Source organism: Accipiter gentilis, chromosome 29, assembly GCF_929443795.1.
Source record: "Accipiter gentilis chromosome 29, bAccGen1.1, whole genome shotgun sequence".
Classification (NCBI taxonomy): domain Eukaryota; kingdom Metazoa; phylum Chordata; class Aves; order Accipitriformes; family Accipitridae; genus Astur; species Astur gentilis.
In genome coordinates this window covers 19626464-19645774 of record NC_064908.1, presented here as the reverse complement: position 1 = coordinate 19645774, position 19311 = coordinate 19626464, and the positions used below count along the sequence as shown (strand labels likewise).

At 41.3% G+C, this 19311-nt stretch overlaps 1 protein-coding gene across 8 annotated transcripts in view; it reads right to left on the bottom strand.

The window, feature by feature from the left end:
- The window catches only part of CRB2 (crumbs cell polarity complex component 2), a 76469-nt gene that overhangs the window by 26087 nt on the left and 31071 nt on the right, over positions 1 to 19311 (bottom strand). For 7 of the 8 annotated variants that reach the window (XM_049833151.1, XM_049833157.1, XM_049833154.1 and 4 more), the window contains 5 exons: positions 5272 to 5973; positions 2770 to 2965; positions 2087 to 2226; positions 1423 to 1605; positions 345 to 458 (listed from right to left, as the gene is read on the bottom strand). In XM_049833151.1, coding sequence (XP_049689108.1) covers positions 345 to 458; positions 1423 to 1605; positions 2087 to 2226; positions 2770 to 2965; positions 5272 to 5973 — 1335 coding nt within the window. Of the gene's footprint in view, positions 1 to 344; positions 459 to 1422; positions 1606 to 2086; positions 2227 to 2769; positions 2966 to 5271; positions 5974 to 17585; positions 17801 to 19311 lie in introns of those variants that run through there. The other variant, XM_049833156.1, reaches the window with a different exon arrangement.

Sequence of the window (19311 nt, the reverse complement as noted above, 5' to 3'; positions counted from 1 at the left end):
ATAGTATGTGTATAAAAGAAACCCCACAGTTCTCCCAGTGAACTTTCACTCCAGGATACAGATCCCCTAGATATTCTGATCTTAGACTCTTCTACATAGTTGGTCTTAGGTCTTAAAATTCAGTTCATAGCCTATTAACTTCCTTGACCAAAATCACATAGCTTTCCCATGGCATTTGAGTCCTGAACTGCAGACATCCCACTACCACACTCCCCACAGTCCTCCTCAGCATCCTGGGCTACCCAGTGCTGGAATCCAGTCCTGCAGCCAGGCAGTAATGCAGCAGCTCAACATTAGTTAAGCAGAAGGACCCAAGTCCAGCCACCCCCCTTCACCAACATTACCTGAATAACCTGGTACGCAATGACAAAGGAAGCCATTAATAAGGTCCACGCAGAGCCCTCCATTCTGACACGGCTGGGACTCACACTCATCAATGTTAGTAAAGCAGGTCTCCCCTTTAAAGTGAAAACACAAACAACCACCTTAACTGCACACGTGCATAAGCGAAGTTAAGAATCTGAATGACAATTGCATTCATAATTTTTTGCACTTCTGTTAACTAAAAATGCAAAAGAATTTCTTGAACTATAGCAGGTCTCTCCAGACACTCTGACAAATAGATACTATCACCGAAACAATTAGGGAAAATGAAGTATGGAAAGGTCAAATGATTTTCCAGTGTCATGAAAGGCAGCAGTGGCAGAATCATAACTTCTGAACCATTCCCATCTGTGCAATAGAGGACCAAACACTCATTTTTCTCTCAGAAAAAAAAAGTATTACTGTTTAGACCCTCCTACCAGGGAATTTCCCCAGCTGTTAAATCCAGCCTTTTATACATATCTATAAACCAGGGGAAGAGTGGTATTTCAGCTGAACATCCGAAGAACTTCTAGCTCCAAGAGCAAGATACCAAGAACCCCCTCTTCTCCCACCCACTCTGATTATACAGTTGCTGTCATGAGAGTAATCTCATCAAGGAAACACCTAGAATATCTGAGACTCCAGGGAATTAGTTTCCTTTGATGAGGAGTTTCACAGATATCCTGTAGGGATGAATTCTGCCATATGAATGAGAGACTGACAAAGAGAAACTACCTTGGCATCTGCATAGCCAGAGGGCATTCATCAAAGCACTTGGAAAGTGCCTAGGCTGTTGCCTCAGCCTTGAGACAGGCTTGCTGGACAGAGAATGACATTCAGATAGCTGTCTGCAATATATTCATACAGTATGTGAATAGAAGCATGTTCCTGATGCATCACATCAGGCTGCCGCCCCCTCTGAAGTACCAGGCTCCTCTGACGTACCAGTTGTTAAGTGATTTTTGTTGCACAGATAACATTGCTCCATTCCTATCTACTCAAACCACGCACCATCTATGAGGTGCAGACAGGATGAACATTTACCACATAGCTTACCTGCAAAGCCTGGCTGGCACCAACAGAGGAAACCAGCTGCTTGGCTATAGCTGAAATTACTGGGGAAGTCAGGTTGTGTTCCATAATAGGCTTGGTTGGATCGCTCAAAGCATACACCGCCGTTGTGACAGGGTTCTGTCGCACACTCATCCACATCCTCTTCACAGTGCTGCCCTGTGTAACCTGCCAGGAGACACCAGTATCAACACCATGTACAACTTCACTAGAACTAGTCTCCCAGATATTGTGGCTGCCCTGAAAGTGAGAATAAGACCCAGAAGACACTGCAGCTCATCTAGTAGGGAGTCCCAGGGTCCTCCACTTTCTCCACTACGTCAAACAGAGGAGCTAATTAATCAATTTGCAGGAAAGCATTACCTCATGATAAAAAAAAACCCCACATGATGGAAAAAGGCAGAAAAGAGAAAGACAATTTTATGGTTGAGAATCAGGACACATTTCCCAGCAATGAAGTCAATTAGATCTTGCGATGGCCTGTAAATGGCAGCAGTGGCAGCCTCACTGTTTCAGACAATGAAAAAAACCACACCAGACCATGCTGTATGATCATTAATTCTTTACTACCTCAACACAGCAATTTAGCACGTGCTCTCCATTGCAGTGTGCCTACATGCCAGCATAGCAAAATAGATTTCTAACCTACCTGGCCAGCAGGCACAGCTGTAGTTTTTGATTCCCTCCATGCATGTGGCACTGTTCAGGCAGGGTTCAGAGGCACACTCCAGGATATCCAACTCACAGTGGTCCCCCTCAAAGCCTGTGTCAATGCAGTCACAACGGTAGCTGTGGGGCAGCAAAACAGAGCAATGCATAAGCTTTTAATTTGACTGCAAAGCCCAGTATGAGGAAAGAGCAAATGGAGTAAGCTGTCAGTCCTCATACCCACTTGTGGGGCAGAGGAAAAAGACAGTTCCATCTGCACAAAAAGGCCACACTAATGACAGAGGAGACAACCCTTAGCAGCCTCCGAGTTCACACCTTACCTTCAAAAAGGTAAATTGAGACATACAGGTCTGTTCTCAGCAGTTGCGTTTGCTGTTCATGCTCTGCAAATCACTTGCCTTTGTATCTGATATGTCAGCTGGAAGCAATAACGGGAATCTTTTCCTACCTTCCTTTATGCATCCTAGGACTTCTACTGGGAGGGGTCTTCTCACTTATTGCCACGAATCACTCTCAGTTACTGCCACTGGGACCACCGGGATGTACATTTAAACTAAATCCAACTCCCCCCACAGATTTCCAGTCTAATTTTCACAGGTTACACTAAGTAGACCTTTAGATCAGTGCTGGTATCTAATTGACCAAACAACACTGATTTCTCACCTGTTAATGAGGTCATGACATGTCCCATTGTGCTGGCATGGTTGGCTCACACATTCATTAATGTCCACCTCACAGTGGATTCCTTGGTAACCTGGTGCACAGGTGCAGGTGTAGAACCCAACATGATCATTGCACAAGGCCCCATTCTGGCAAGGGTCTGAATCACATTCATCTATTTCAGCATCACAGTTCATACCTTTGTTACAAAACAGAGAAATATCTGTGTTATAAATCCAGAAAAGTGTATCTGTGCTGCCTGGACTTCTGAGCTGGAATCACAAAAGCCACGTTATCAACCCAAACTGGCTAGCATAGTGATCTGTTCTAATTTTGCCATAGGAATATTGGGAGCTTGTGAACAGCATGTGATTCTTAAAAATTAGGACCTTTAATTTTTAATTTTTTTCCAAACAAAATTATTTTGTCTAAACTTTTGGATTTTAGTCTTCTATCAAAATTAGAAATAGTTTCCAGTATTTGCAAAGCTTTAGTCTCTTTCATTCAGGTTTGCTGAAGCAGCCAATCAGTCAGCACTTCACAAATAACATCCATTTTCTGAGTAAGCCATAAAATCTTGATCTTACACACAGTTCTTAAAAAATCTAATGATAGCTGTTTTGGTTTGGGATCCTTTGAGGGCAGGGAGGACAGGGATGGGAAGAGAAGAACCACAGTGCTAGTCAGTGTTATTTAAACTTTTATACACGATATAGCTCTTACAGTTTTAGTTAGACATGGTACTCTTCACTTGTGTTGCGTTGCTATTAATCAGATCCAGTGTTCTACATCAGAGGCAGTTGCATTTTGGGTATGGGAAAAGTGATCTCTACCTGCTTCTCCAAAACATTGTTCCATTTGTTTAAATAATATTTGTAACTCGCTTTGAGATACCTAGAAAAAAGCATTAAAGCAGTGCAAAATGCTAATTACAGTGATACTAGGTATTAGTAAGTCATTTTATTATGAAATGCTATTAAAAGTTAGGTGTTAGCTCCAATACTACTAGTCAAGAATAACAGCAAGTCACGCATTTTTGGTCCAAAGTCTCAACTTTCCCTGACAGAATAAGGCCTCCTGCGTGACTTCTATGCAACTATCTTATACTATATTCCACCTCTTTGAGTTGTCCATGGCCTGGCATCACCTCCAAACTTTAGTCATTACAGTGGCACCTGCCAATCCATCTAATCTCCCTTTCTTGGCAAAGGCTCACCACATAGTGGACATGACCATCCTAATCCTGATGGAATGTGGGCCCCCTAATCTGCTGGTTCAAACCCGTCAATACCCACGCAAAACCTCCTTCACACAAATTCCAGCTGCAAGCACCAGGAAACAACCTGGCCTTGCTAGCCAGTGGTGCTAGAACCTCTAGAAGAAGCACTAGATCATAAGGCAAAACCTCATATTTGACATCAGAATAACCTGGAGCACAACAAGATCCTCCAGCTGCCCGTGTCATTTTATCACTTCCTTGGCAGGGGAATCCCACAATCCTGAATTGAGGATTCAGCATAAAGATAAAAAAGAAACTGATTCGCAAAGACAATTATGCTTGATACCCAAAATCAATGGTAATCTTAAGGCCTACACAGAAATTCTGGGGTTCTTCTCCTTCATCTCTGTTCATTTTTATCAGAGAGTGAGTCAGCATCAAGGACTGCATTCCTGATGTTGTAACTTCTCCTCATTCCACTGGTAATCAGCAGCATTCCTTTGCAGCAAACTAACTCTTTAAACACTTCAGTCTGTGACAACAAGGAACGCTGAGAAAGTTCACGTGCTAGGTGGTACCAGGCAGACGTGGGTGCAGTACAATTGCATTCCACTCTGATAAGCAGGACTGGAGAAAGGAGAAACCCCCACTGCCTCCCTCACAAATAACTCACAGGTGTAGATTACTCTCTGAGTCATCATTAGCACAGATGCACAAAAAAAGAGATACTTAAGTCACATGCCAAAAGACATTCACCAGGCATGAAAGAACTGGAGAAGATATCTCCAACTAAAAGCCACTTTATTCCAAAAAGACTACTTCCCTCAGAAACGCTGCAGAACAGGACAAAGAACTGCAAGCCAGATAGGCAGAGATAATGTATACCTGGAAATACTATGTATACATATTTCCTGATAATAAGTCTCTTTTCTTGTACATCTCCCTTAATTTCATACTGAGAGCTAATCATATCTACTTTGTATCTAGTACTCAAGTCTCAGACAGTCCACCCACTTCCACTCTTAGATCCATGTCCCTCAATAGCCACACCATCCATGGGAATCAAAGCCTCAACAAGAAGCCCTACACCATTATTGACACACAGTACCAAACACTCCAGAAATATCAGTCCTGCAACAGAGATATAGTCTCATAGCTGTACAACAACAGCTTCTCAGAACAGCTACTAACACTACAAGACACATCAGCAGCAGGCAAACTGTGGAACTACATGAACAGTGAGACATAACCCAACCACCCGGCTAGTACATGAGCATGAAAGGTACCTGTGTAGCCGGGGATGCACTTGCACAAATAGTGATCCATCTCATTCAGGCAGGTGCCATTGTTTTTACAGGGCCGGGATGCACACTCGTTGATGTCTATTTCACAGTTGTATCCTTGGAACCCAGGCACACAGAAACAGCTATACTCATTCACCCTGTCTCGGCAGATGGCTCCGTTCTGGCAGGGGTTGGAGGCGCACTCATCAATGTTGTCTGTGCAGTTGGCCCCGGTGAAGCCAGGCTGGCAGATGCAGGTATACTCCCCAGGACCCTCGACACATGTCCCGTTATTTAGGCAGGGGTGGCTAGAGCACACAGAGCTTTCTGTTTGGCAGCCTTCTCCATTCAGTTCTGTTTGGCATTCACAGGTGTATCCATTTACACTATCTACACATTCAAAATGAGGATCTTTACAAGGGTTGCTCTCACACTCATTAATATTAATGTTACAATCAATACCTGTAAAGCCAGGCATACAGATGCATTCATATTCCAGGAGTCCTGGAGTCCTGTTGCAAATCCTACGGGCAGGACACTCATGTTTAATGCATGCGTCATAGAGGAGTTCACAGTTTATACCCATATAGGCTACAGGCTCCACAGGGCAGGTGCACTGGTAACCCCCTTCCAAATCCTTACAGCTGCCACCATTTTCACATGGGGATGAGGAACAGCTGCTATCATTTTCAGAGTATGAAGTTCCTGTTGAGAAAAGAGACTTTTTGTTAGTCAGTATTCATAGCCCTAAAGAAGAAAGTTCTTCTGCCAATCACCACATACAACTCCGAGGTTGCCCACCTCAATTCCGCACTGCAAGGGGCTGTTCTAGCTGTTAGCTGAGAAGGACACTGGAGAACCAAACATTTACTATAAAGAAGACAACACAATATGCCTTCATATGATGGCAATCAGGAATTTCTTGCCAAGTCAGGTGACTAGTTTTAGGAGGTGCTCACAAATCAACTATTTTACTTGTGCTTATTCATCCCTGAGTCACTTTGAGAGCAGTGAAACATATCACCTTAAATCCATTCACAAGATGAACTCTGTGTAATATTCAATGACCCATTTCACCAACAAAGCACAGGACTTGTGCTTGGAAATCCAGAGGCAGACAGTATCTTTTAATATATTGGCTGTGGCTTTTTATGTCCCAGCTCCTCCTTCTGAGGATACAATTTTTTTCTCAGATAATTCACTACCGGTTTGAAGATGCTGCCATAAACAATCCAACCCAAACTCCAAACTGGCACATTTCACACAGTTTCTGATTACATCGAGCAACTCAAAGTTTGATAACCACTGCCAAGGCACCCTCGCCCCACAGGTCAGAAATGTAAATTCACACAGCAGGAAATTTTTAGGTGTTATGAGAACAGCAAAGAAGAGCAGAGACTGATGAGATTCACTATACTGACGACATTTTTAGATCCAAACTCTTAGTATCTGCAGAGCCAAAACACCAGTGTAATATCCAAATACCAGCAACTACTGTTGAGACCAGATTGCCCTAAATCTGGGAGCATTTGGATGTGACCAATTTATTCGCACCCAGGCACAATGCCTTGTTGTCCCCAAAATGGCAGTGTTTAAAAGGCTCTTGCCCCATTAAGCAATTCCACCATCCAGAAATGTGATGGGACGTGCCCATGGGACTGCAAATTTAATGGATATAGATGAGATTATACAGGATACAGGATATAAAAAACAAAAAAGTGTTCAATTTAGATATTTGTCAAAGGAGCAGAATGGAAGAATAGGAGGAATCCTCATTTCTTTTCCAAAAGAAATTTCAAATTCACTTTGTGAAACAATCTGGTCAAAGGGCAGAACAGCCCAGGGGACAGGAGACAGTTGCCTTGATATTAGAATTAGGATATATGCCCTGGACTCAATGACTCAATTATACTTTCCAAAGGAAAAAAAAAAAAAAAAAATAGTAGAAAGAGACAAAGGCAATGCAAACAGCGAACTTCTCCCTTCACAAAGGCAGCAGTCATTAGCCCCTCATCCCACTGTGGCTTTCTGATAGCAGAGATTTTTGTTCTGCTCCATTTCAGGATACATAGAAGAAAAGCTGTGGGGTAGAGATACCCTAGACTGATTCCTGCATAAGTGTTATGAAACATCCAAACTTGGAAGTAACTCTGCAAACAACTATATAGCAGATGTTTTGAAAATGTCTATGGCCACAAAGCAGAGATAAAGCTCATTAAATTGCAAATGGTATCTGAGAAATAGCTAATGCTTCTGGTGAGACAATCCTGACTTTGCCTACCATTGGAAGTCAGGCAATCACTAACATTTAACCTTGTTTTTAGATGCCATTGTGTAAGTGGCTCTTTGCCCTTTTTGCTGCCTTCTGCGCTTAACTATGGGCCAGCTTGTGACAGAAATCAGTCCCTGGGAAACTCCACAAAACTGCAGGTGGAGATTGGGCAGTTACTCTGACACTACCCACAGCTCCCCATCCTCTGCCTTCACTGCATTACTACTAGTTGAGAAATGTTGTTTTAACGTGCCATGCTCCATGCTAAGGATTTGCCAGGATCAAACAACACAGCATCACTTCTCAGATGACCGTACACATTCTCTCATTTGTGCCATCATTATCCCAGCCCATTTTTGGTCATGTTTGCCTTGCTTTGGTGCACCTTCTACACACCCAGCAGTTAATCTGTGTCAGTGGTTTTCTATCAACTCATTGTCCTATCAGCTTCTCAGTCTCTTTGTACCTGAAGGTGTAGGCATCCGACTTCAGGGCCTGAAAGGGATTTATAGGAGACTGGTTTACAAAAGCCTGCCCCTGTTCTGACCTCCCTCAAATTCCTCCCACCAAAAGACTGTAGTGTTTCTAAGTCTTCTTTTAAGAGGCAGTGTTGATGGGGAAGCGAGGGTGCTCAGGGATTTAGACAGCCCTTTCTCTTCCCGGCATCATCTCTACAGCCCACCCCTCCCTTCCTCTCTCATGTGATGCTGGGGAGAGTTGCTGAGCATTGCACTGTCCAGCAATCTCATTATTCTGCCATCAACCCTTTTATTCTCAGATTCCCAGTCAGGCAGAAAACAAGGATGACGGAATCTGCCTGGAATCTCTGTAGCAATTAAGAGTGGAAGCCCAGGAAACTATTTGCAAAAGAGCTTTACTAGGCAGGAGATATGTGCCTTTGTACGCTTAATGAGTAACCAGTCCCAGCCTGCACTTTCCACAGGCCAGGAACACAGTCTATGGTAAAAAAGAGACCAAGTCCACTGCATGTTCAGAATGACTTTTCTGACTTGCAGCAGGCTCCATCTGAAAAGAAATTCACATTTCAACAGAATTACCAAGCACTGCTATTGTAGACAGGCTGAAGTAATTTCAACAGCTACATGCATAGTTTTCTGCTTCCGTTATAAGAAGACAGTCTAAATGCCTCTTGCAAATAAAGATAAACATCAAATCCCTTTGCTATTTCCTGTCTTTTCCAAAGTTCTTTCACAACAGACATACCTTTCCGTACCTTCTCTATTTTGGTTCATCATATGACTGCAATGCTCAATTATCTGTATTAGTCATTATGCCTGTCTGTTACAAAAAGATTTGGTGACAAATATACCTCCCCGTTGTCACACACAAACTTGCAGACTCAACAGGGCTGAACTACAGACAGATACCAAGTCAAGCAAACACAAAGCTTCACTAAAAAGCCAGGAGGCCCTTTTGGTTTACCAAAGAACAACAATAGAGTAATAGGGAGAACTCCAATCTCCTCTAAACTCACTATGATCATGAACAATAGCAGTGGTTAACTAGTTACGTGCACTCATAATCTGTGGTGAATGACTAGTTATGTACAGGACTGCATAGAGAAAAGCTGAATTCCTGCATTGTTACTGTATTAGTTTTAGCTACTTTCTATGACCAAATGTTAACCTTAGTTATGTCTAAAAGTGATGACTTCAGCAGAACCTCATTTTGGAGGAAAATGTTCCTTTTTTGGAACAAACATCCTGAAGTAACACAGCATTGCTCATAAGGCATGCATGGAGCAGGCTGAGAAGACTGCAGTGTAAATCACAAGAAATGAAACAACATCTAAGTAACTTCAAATTATTCTGTGAACTGCAGCTTGCAGAAAATTACCCAGTGTTTGCCCTACTCAGTAGAGGTTACAGGTGTGTTAACAACACTAACTCCAAGATTATATCGTATAGTCCCCTGTATTTAGCATGCCTATACTAATACTGGAATATTTCCCAAGGACAAAACATGCCCCTGTGTAAATATAAGTATAGTCCTAATGTTCATTCAGTGGCAGTGCTAAACTTCTGGCTAAATAATTCCACAGATGAGACACTAATTCAAAACAGAATTTGTTACAGAGTGATGTCAGAAAGGGGGATTTTAGCAGTGAGAAGTGAGTACAACACTCGTGACATTGCCAGGAAGTTAAACACAGAGCCTGCAAGAATTCAGTGTACTAAATAGGTATCAAAGACTTAGACTACCACCTAGCTTGAGAAAGAACACATACTTTTTAGCTCTAGTTTTGTTATTTTCATTCATCAGTCCTAGGGCATACAATAACTCCTCTCAATTTTGGAATAGATTATTATATGAATGTGAATAGAGTACAAATATGCACAAAATGCTAATAAGCAAAATGAATAAACTATATTTTCCTGCTGCACAATATACCAACCATGAAAACATTTAATTCAGACTATGCTGTTTCATGAAAATGGTGAAAATCAGGTCAAAGAAGTCATTGAAAGACAAGAGTTTATAGTTTTCCACAAAAGTAGTTGACGCTGGATTAACAATGACATTCAGAATTTTCGTTCATGTTTCACAAGAAGAATATGAATCAGTAATGTCTATAAATGAAAAAAACAAAAGAATACATTACAGTCATACAATCCTACAACCCTACTCTGAAATGAAACTGGAGAAGCCTACAGTTTCTTTGAAGAATACGTTCCAGGCATTTAGGGGTGGATTAGGAGGAACTTCAAAGGCTAACAGAGTTGCATATAAAGCATTCATTGAGCTCTGCCAGGACAGGTCTGGTTTTACACTTTAAAGGTAGCTGACAAGGATTTTCCCTAAAAGATGAGGTTTGTGACCTTTTTTATCACTTTAAGGCAAACAAGCTACATTACTAGGCTTTGTTTTAATAACTGGCTTTAATAATTTTATACTTTATACCTACTAAATGATTTTGTCAAATGGCAGTTGCAACAGTGGGTTTTCTAGCCAATAAAAAGAGAAATAAGAAATTAATAAGATGCTGGGCAATCCGAGATACCCCTGGTAGTAGTTCACTCACTCTCTCCCAGAGAGTCCTGAGGAATTTCTTACTTCAGCTAACCAGGACAAGATGCTGTTGTGCTGCACTGGTGGAAAGAGTTGTGGGAACTGATAAAGACGGTGCGGGAGGAGGAGGCTCTCAAAGAGCTGTAGCGAGGTTTCTGTCCTTCTCTTTAAAAAACAAACAAAACCCCTCAACTTTTTTCTCTGTTATCTCACACATGTTCCGAAATCTCAGTGGTAATCTCCCCCACAACATGAGTTGCATTGAAGTAACTTCTTTCACCGCCACCCCTCTCCATCCTGACATAATGTTAGCAGAAGGTTTTATTACAGACCAATTATGAGTTGCTAAGACAATACACAGGACAAAAAGCTTCAGTCATTTTATTACTTCACTACTTGTGACATGCTGTTTTAGCATTACTCACTGGCTTCTAGTTTTTGTTTTGCTTTTCACAAGTTTGTTTTTGAAAAGTCTTGGGAAACCATGAGAGAGGATGGATGCCTTCAGGCTGGGATACACCTGACCTCATGGAAGATGCTCGGTGGAACATCTTCATGAATCTCTCTCTCTCTCACTTTAATTTTAGCAGCTTAAGTTGTTGATTCCCAAGGTCCCTTGTCACCCTTTCCATGCACATGGTACCTTAAGTTTCTAACTCCTCACACTGGCTTCACTGATAACTACCTTAAAGGTGCTCTTAATGATCACTTAAAATTCCAACAGGGAAGTGGCATGCATCAGGGTTATCAGCCCAGAGATTACCTTGTTTCTTTCATACTGAAGGACAATTTTAACAATCGATTGGGTTTTTTTTTCTTAAAATTATAATTAGTGTGTTATTCAAATGGAACAATATAATCTCCACAAACACAAAAAAAATTATAAGCAGAGTCAGCGGTACTAACCGAAAAAACCCATCTCTGTATACCTGTTCATGCATGTGCACTGCACTCAGAATACATTTTCATCTTTTCACTATCTCCTGTGTACAATCTCTCAGCAAAATGCTCACAATCACAGACACAACTGCCAGAAGAGTCAGGATGCCACAATATTATTTCCTGGCCTAGCAAAAACTTAATGTGAGCTTGGGCAAGCCAGTTCCACTTTGTGTATCAGTTTGCCCAACTTAAAAAATAGTTACAGGTAGTTCACAAGTGTCCCGTAAAATGAAATTATTCAAAGCCTTTAATACTTTACATTAAAGGTATTACAGAATTAGGAATTTAGATTTTTGCAGTCTCTATAACATGGAGGTACTTTATTTGAGCATGTAATATAAATATTACAACTGCCTAGCAAAATAAAAGACAATTAAAGAAAAGGGTGTATTTAATTTCTGGATTCCCACCAACAATATGAAATATATTTCCTCAAATTCTAAGCTCTGAAAACTTGCCCAATCTCACATTCCAGCTGTGGCTTTGATCATTCCTAGATGCCCAAATCATCTCAGGAAGCAGAGAATACCTAGGAGGAGACGGTAGGCTCTAAAGTGGTATAGGATGTCAGATTGGGCACTTTACCCAGACTAATTACGGGAACATTACTGATAAAAGGAATTGTGTCTTTCCTGTCTTTGGGTCAATTAGAAGTGAGGCTTTCTGAGACAACAGGATGACAAAAGGATGAGAATCAGGTCTGCATATGTCCAACTTTTCTCATCCCTTCAGCTTCTCTCTCTCAGAAAATCAGCACAATTCGCATTACCCACAGTCCAGTTTAAAAAAAAAAAAAAGACAAAAAAACAGAGCATGTAAAATACCAGACTGAAGCTGCAATGCTTTTAAGGGATAACCAGGCTACATGTATGCCCAACAGTGTTTCCCCATGACATGAACTGAGCAGAGCAAAGGGATGTGCACTCTTCTCCTCAAGAACCTATTACTGTGAAGGATTGCCAAACAGAGGAGAAAAAAGTTTACACACTGCATCTCCTAGTGTAGCACTTTTCTGTTAAACAAGTTGCGACAGACAGGATTCTGGCATATTATGCTCTTGTTTTAGTGATATACTTTGGGAAAACACTGCTTCATGCTTATGAGTATTTATTTATGTTTCCAAAATTATGACCCAGTCATGATATATTAAGTACCTTTTGTGCATGGATTTGTTATCAAGTTTCTTGACTTTCATGTTATTTTAAATCTTGCTCCCTATGACTATCACCTTTTACAAAAACACACTGCAGGCTTGTGAAGAAAGAGGCTTCCTTCAGGTGTATTTCACCTGCCCTACTCACTACAACAACTGGAAAGAAGACAATTTACAACCAAGAGAGAATAGCAGGCTTTCCAGCAGCAGCCTCCAACTGCACTGCAGTAATAACTCAGCTAGAGGAATCTTCAAGTGCCTAAACCACGAATGCTCAAAACCCCAGCCTGATGCAATTTTTACCAGTCAGGCTGTGCTCCTGCTGATCACCCCAGCACATTTCCTGCTAGAGAAAGATACTGAGGCCAAGGGTAGAAAGGGAACCCCTCCACCTTAAGTATCAGAGTAACACAACTACTAAATAAACTCTGAATAAAGAAATGGAAATAGTTATGTCGCCATGACAACAGAAAGGCATGTGCTTATATTAGTAAATCCCTGCTGACCTCTGCTGATCTTTCCCTGTCCTGGTCAGCGTGAGGGATTAGTGAAAGGGTACACACCATGGCCTGTTCCCAGGATCCATACACCAGGAAGGAAGACTGGACAGGTCTGAAAAGGGGTTTTCATGCTGTTCACACTCTCTCTTCCCCACCCTTGCAAACTTTGGAAGGATAGCATATCAGCTATGGAAGGTAATGGCAGAATAAAATCAAATCCTTCTTTAGGAAGTACCTTCAGTGTACTTGTCCAGGGAGCGTACAAGGCCTTTCTAGGCAGCTTTACACATCCTAGGGCTTTACAAGCCCCATTTCCTTCTTGACACAGAGAGATTAAATCCTTTCTTCTCAGACCTGAGCAAAGCACCTTCTCCTAGTAATACTAGCAGCAGAAAACAAGGTCCTGAAATTCTCTGAGACTACTGACAAGCTTATGACATGCTAACAGTTGGCACTGATTTTTCATCTAGCCTTAAATATTCCTTAACCTGTATTCCTTGTCCTGTTTAACACGGTAATGGGCATCTTTTGACAGCTACTTTAACGGTGGGCCCTTGTATTCAACATCAGAAAATGGGATGTGGGCATAGGAAACTTTCCCAAATCCCAATGTTTGGTCACAGCTACTAAGCCCCTGAGCTGCAGCAGTTTACTACCTCTGCCAGCCAACAGGAGAAGCTCTGTTGAAGTAGCTTGCTCCCACCTACCAGCTGCTACCTCTCCCCCCAACCACTTCCCATCAGCTTTTGTCTGAATTTCCTGGTCTCATGCTCAGTTGCTGTCACCATTAGGATCAGGTATATTAAATTCCCCTCAAGATCCTGGTGCCCAGAGTCAAGTTCTTCCTTTGCATTTTTCCATAGCAACTATTTAATTTTTTTTGTTGTTGTGCAAATAGTATAGAAGGGAGAAATGATACTTCAGTGAAAACCAGGCTGAGATACTATCTGCTGACTGAATCTAAACATCATCGTTATCATCTCAGGTTATCAGCTTATCAGATCTGACAATCTCTGTGAAGCAAGACATGACGCTATGACAAAACCCTCAAAATAAAGATTAGATAACCAAAAAGCAGGTAGTACCTCTGAGACAATACTGAATAAATGGCCCAGCAAGATGCTAGGGATCCTAGCAATGCCTAGAGCATCTTTTAGAAGAGTCATTTTTAAAAAAGCCTTACTATTCATGCCTTTGATATATCTTGTAGATTTTGGTAGATTAAGCACACAAGCCCAGTATCTTAGCCAACTACCAGTTTGATTACTAATTTAAAAACCTCTAGTGAAGTCCCTGAACACAGTTCAGATTGCAGTTTTTCCTATCCAAAGTTTTAGATGGATATTGTGCATTCATCACTTCCCAGCCTACTTATGTTGATTTTCTTTGTTACTGGAGACCAACAGGTTCCAGACCACAACATTTGCATGCTAGGTTTTTGGTGTGACAGAGCTTTTTCATGTCAGAGATATGTACACAGTCTACCAGTGTAAAATATTCATAAAGAATTTATAAAGGCCTAGACCACTAGATTTTCATTAAGACAGGCATAAGAAGATGTGGCTCAGTTTCCTCTTGTGAAATATGCATAATATTTACACCCTCAAAGAAGTAGAACACTGATTCCTGGCTCTGTCCCACCCAGCTTGCCCAGTGAATTGCTAAATGGTGCCAAACGGTGGGCAGCAATTTACAGGGCTCGGCAGTGCCAATATTACAGCCAGAGGCATTAACAGCATTAATCAGAAATACCACTTCAGGGAATTAAATTTACTCTTAACACAGAACAAGCAGTCAGCTAGCTTGTTTTCATTATTTGTTCACTGCCACGCTTCTAGAACTTGAAGAAAGACAGGAGCTATAAATCCATGTTTTATGATAGTATTGCATATATTGCCACAATAGCTCTTTGATCTTCTGTGCTTATGACACCCCCGTATTTTCCCTTAATATATACTCCTCCAAGCTGACCTTCACAGTTTACACATTCTCTGATCTCTCAGCCATTTCCACAGATCAAACACTGAGACAGGGGGTTTCCTGTGTATTCAGTTAACCAGATTGAGTCACAAACTTTAATTTCCAATTCTTATTTAAATATAGTTGACAATCAACAAAACATCTGAAAAGATTGTATTTCTTTGTTTCCACATTTTGAAGCAAGTAAGATTTATGTCCAAGCTAATCTCAAGAGCTTGCATTAGAGCAGATAGCAAACTGCCAGAAAAAAGGTTTGTCTGCACATGTTCTCTCTTAATAGGCGTCCAAAGCATTTTCCAGGCCAAAGGTATGTGAATTACTGTGCTCATTCTGGCTAGAGTTGTGGGAAAAGAAAGGAGCAGACCCTCATTCTGCCCTCCAGAATCTCCTTTAGAACACAACAAATTAAGCTGAGAGCTATTCTGCCCATTACAGGCACAGCAGCAGTAAAACTGGAGTCCCATGCAGAGTCTGTAACACTGTCCCTCTGGAGTTTATTTTAAACAATTGGAGATAGTGTGGATCTGGGTGCAGGATGGTCTTATGGTTACAGCTTGCAACAGGCCACCTGGATAATCAGAATTTTCTCAAAAATTTTGAACAAATAACTTAGCCACCCTGTGCTTCAATAACATTTAGACTCAGTCAATTAGAAATAAAAAAAAGTAGTCATATGTCTCACAAGGGCAAGAAAAGGCATTTCCTTATGGCCTTAAAATTCTACAAGTACTACATAGAATACCACCATTCACTACAGTTAAAATCTGGCAGAATTCCCCTTGCAAAACAGGAGCAGGTGGAAAGACTATGGAAACTACTGCTTCCCTTGAGCTTTGCTGGCTATATCAAGATGTGTCATTCACCTGCACTCCAAAAGAAAACAATGTTCTCAGTAAATCACTGTTCCAAAGAAGTGCTTTACCCAAGAATGAAAAGCTGTCAGTGCAATGGTCAAACAGCACAAATTCTCAGAAACATGCCAGCTCTCTGGCAGACACATACCAACCAATTCCATATATGCAATGGGCCTTCCTTCTGCACAATACAAAGCCACCATAACTGCCTCACACTCCAAACCAGTAGCTATGGTTACTAGATACAAAAGACAGTCCTGCTGCTTCCCTGTGGCCAGAGGAATTCCAGGCACTTGGAGCAAACAGCACCAGACAAAGAAGCTGGTACAAGGAAGGGGGGGGGGGGGGGGGGGGGGCGGGAAATTCAGACAAAAATCAAAACATATTTTGACTTTCATATTCATAGTCTGAGGTGATGGAGGTTTCAGAGGGGAAGAAAAGAAACTGTTGGGGAAATCAAAGGAAAAGCTGACAACTTTCTCCAACTCTCAAAAATTACATAAACATCACCCACTAATGAGAGAAAATGCTAAATGCAGTGTTCGGCACATATTAGTAGAGAAAAGGCACTTTGACTATATTTTCTGCATGTTCTCCATATTTTACCTCCACTTCATGTCATTGATCATTCCTGTCCTAGCTCAGTGGAAACCAAACAGGACTTTTATATACAGATACTGGCCTGGCAGTGCTGAGGAGAGGATAAGGAGGTCGATTCAATCCCAATCATACTTTCCAGTAAAAGGTTGGACATGTTCCTGACATGACCTTATAATCCCTAGATGACTAAAACAGATGTCTAGGCCCAGCAGATCTCCAGGCTCCCATTCCAGAAGAAAGACAGAAATCTATTTTTCAGGGAGCATAAGAAATCGTATAAAAGGATGACTTCTGGAGCCCAAAGACATGTTCATGTGAACTTGAAGAATCCCAGTATACTCAAGTATATTCTTTGGCTATATAAGAAGTTTTCAATGTGGAAAAAATAAAACAAAACAAAAATCCCCATCAGTGTGATAGACTCTTTTGTTACCTCATCACTTCTTGCACTTTCAGGATGGATCTGCTTTCTTCAAAATTTCTAAGTAAGAATACTCATGTACTATCGTCTTCTTCCACATTTTGTACCAAAGGTATCTGGCACTTCAACATATTAGTATATTCCCCTAGGTATACTTCTCTTTTGCCTAGATGTACTTCTAAAGCATATAGAATGGAAATAAAGCTCTGTGTTTCTTCTGTATTGGCACAACTGTAAAATTCAGAACTTTTCAATGGAGAAAATGGTTACTAATAGCTGAAAACTTATTACATGAAAGAGCACACTTATAGCTCTTGTGAATAAACGCATACATACATGTGCACAGGGAGAAAGAAGAAAGGAGACAAGAAACAAATAGAAGGAAAAACATATCCAGAATGAAATGCCTGTTTATCTTTCAGACAAGAAGTTTTCAGGCTTCAAATCTAATTGTGGGAGTGACGTTTTGTTCAGTTACTTTTGCAATACAAGGGCAGGTCAGATTTGATCCAAAGTTACTGCATAGTAGCTGGGTAAGAATCAGGCACAGAAGACAAAAACTTACCCCAAAATAAGAGGAAAAGTGGCAGCAGGAGAGCAGCATTGTACGCCCTGGAGGTAGTTTTCTTTAATTCCATGACAAGTCTAAGAGTGGCTGTTCTAAAAACCTCTGGGGAGAAACAGTACTTGGAAACTAGCAAATACCAGCTCTCCCCACATCACGGACTTTGGAGAATTCTCTCTACTACAGGCACACGCTCCATGCTCTGCCGAATTGGGGACTAGCACTAACACAGTGGACAGAGTCCCTGTCCACTCTCGAATGCTTCACTCATGTTCCTGGAACAATGAGAAAACGCTGCCTGGATTGCACGGATTGAACTGCACAGGGCAAAGCAAGTCGGATTTACAGGCACAGCAGCGGGAGGGCTTACAGGCCCACGTGTGAAAAAACCCTAGGCTGTCAAAGGTAGTAAGAAATTGAAGAACTGGGAGATTCACTGAACAAGGCAAAAAAGGAAAAAGGACCCTATGTGGTTTTTTGCTTTCTGTTTTTTGAACTCTCCCTATATAATCAAGAAAACAAACCTTGTGTCTCCTCCAGAGTGCGGCAGGAGCTCAGAATTGGCCTGGGGACTGAGGTAGCTGGGGGTCATTTCTAGGATGCAGGCTTCTCTATCAGCTCATATTTACAAACAAATTTCAGATGAGGATCAATCACAATTTTCTGATAGAGGCTGCTTTGTTCAAAGAGAAAATAAGACAAAAGACAAAAGCACACTGTTAATCCCAAAGAGCAGAGTTAGTCCACATTAGCCTTTACTGCTATCTCTCATACATCACGACGTGTGTGAACCCACAAGACAAAATGTACGTGAGCCCTCTTCCCAACTAAGGAACAGTTATAGAGATGAACAGGAGAAGTATCCACGTAACACAAGCACCAAATCACATCACCACCTTTAGATGCATGTGTTTAGTTTTAGAAATGGAAAAAATTATCAGTGTCCATTGTTTTATGAGAGTAACTAGAAAATGACAGAGCCTACACTCAGTTGTGACCTACTAAGTACCTCTAAATCCACATCACAATTGGATTAAATTAACTGTAATGAGAATTACGTAGATTGCCTCACCCTTCCACTAACAACTAAAAATAGAAGTCAGGTAAGATGCCATACAAATTCCTAGTTCAAACTAGAAATATGCAAGATAGCAAGGAATTGGTGCAGACAGACCTAGACTGCACATGATGAAAACAACAGCAATGCTACAATGAGTAATTTATATTATCTCAGCATCCTTGCAGAGCAGACAGAGGTTGATTGGCCATGTGCAGGGAAATGGGATATTTACTGCATCGTTTTTACCTTCAGTGCAGAAAGCAGAACAGTCACAGCAAGAGCGTTTTCACCACCAAAACACTGCAATTCAGGAACAAATGGTTCATCTCACTATTCTGCCTTGGAATGCTCCAAAGATGATATATCATGTGTTATCAACCTTATCTGGACCACCCTGCCCCCACTTTCATCTCTGGTGTCTTCAGTCTGTTTTTTCAAGATCAGCCTCAGTATTAGTTTCTTGCCAGTTACCACAACCATCTGGAACTCATTTCTCTCTCTTTAGACTCTCATTTTGCTGTCAGGGGACGTAACCAAATACTGACACATGCAGAATCTTTCTGCTCAGAAATTTTTTGCCTCACCTGCGTGAATTATCCTCCTAACAACTCACCTTTTCCAAATCAAAGCAAATACCTATGAATCCATTGCGCAATTAACACTGCA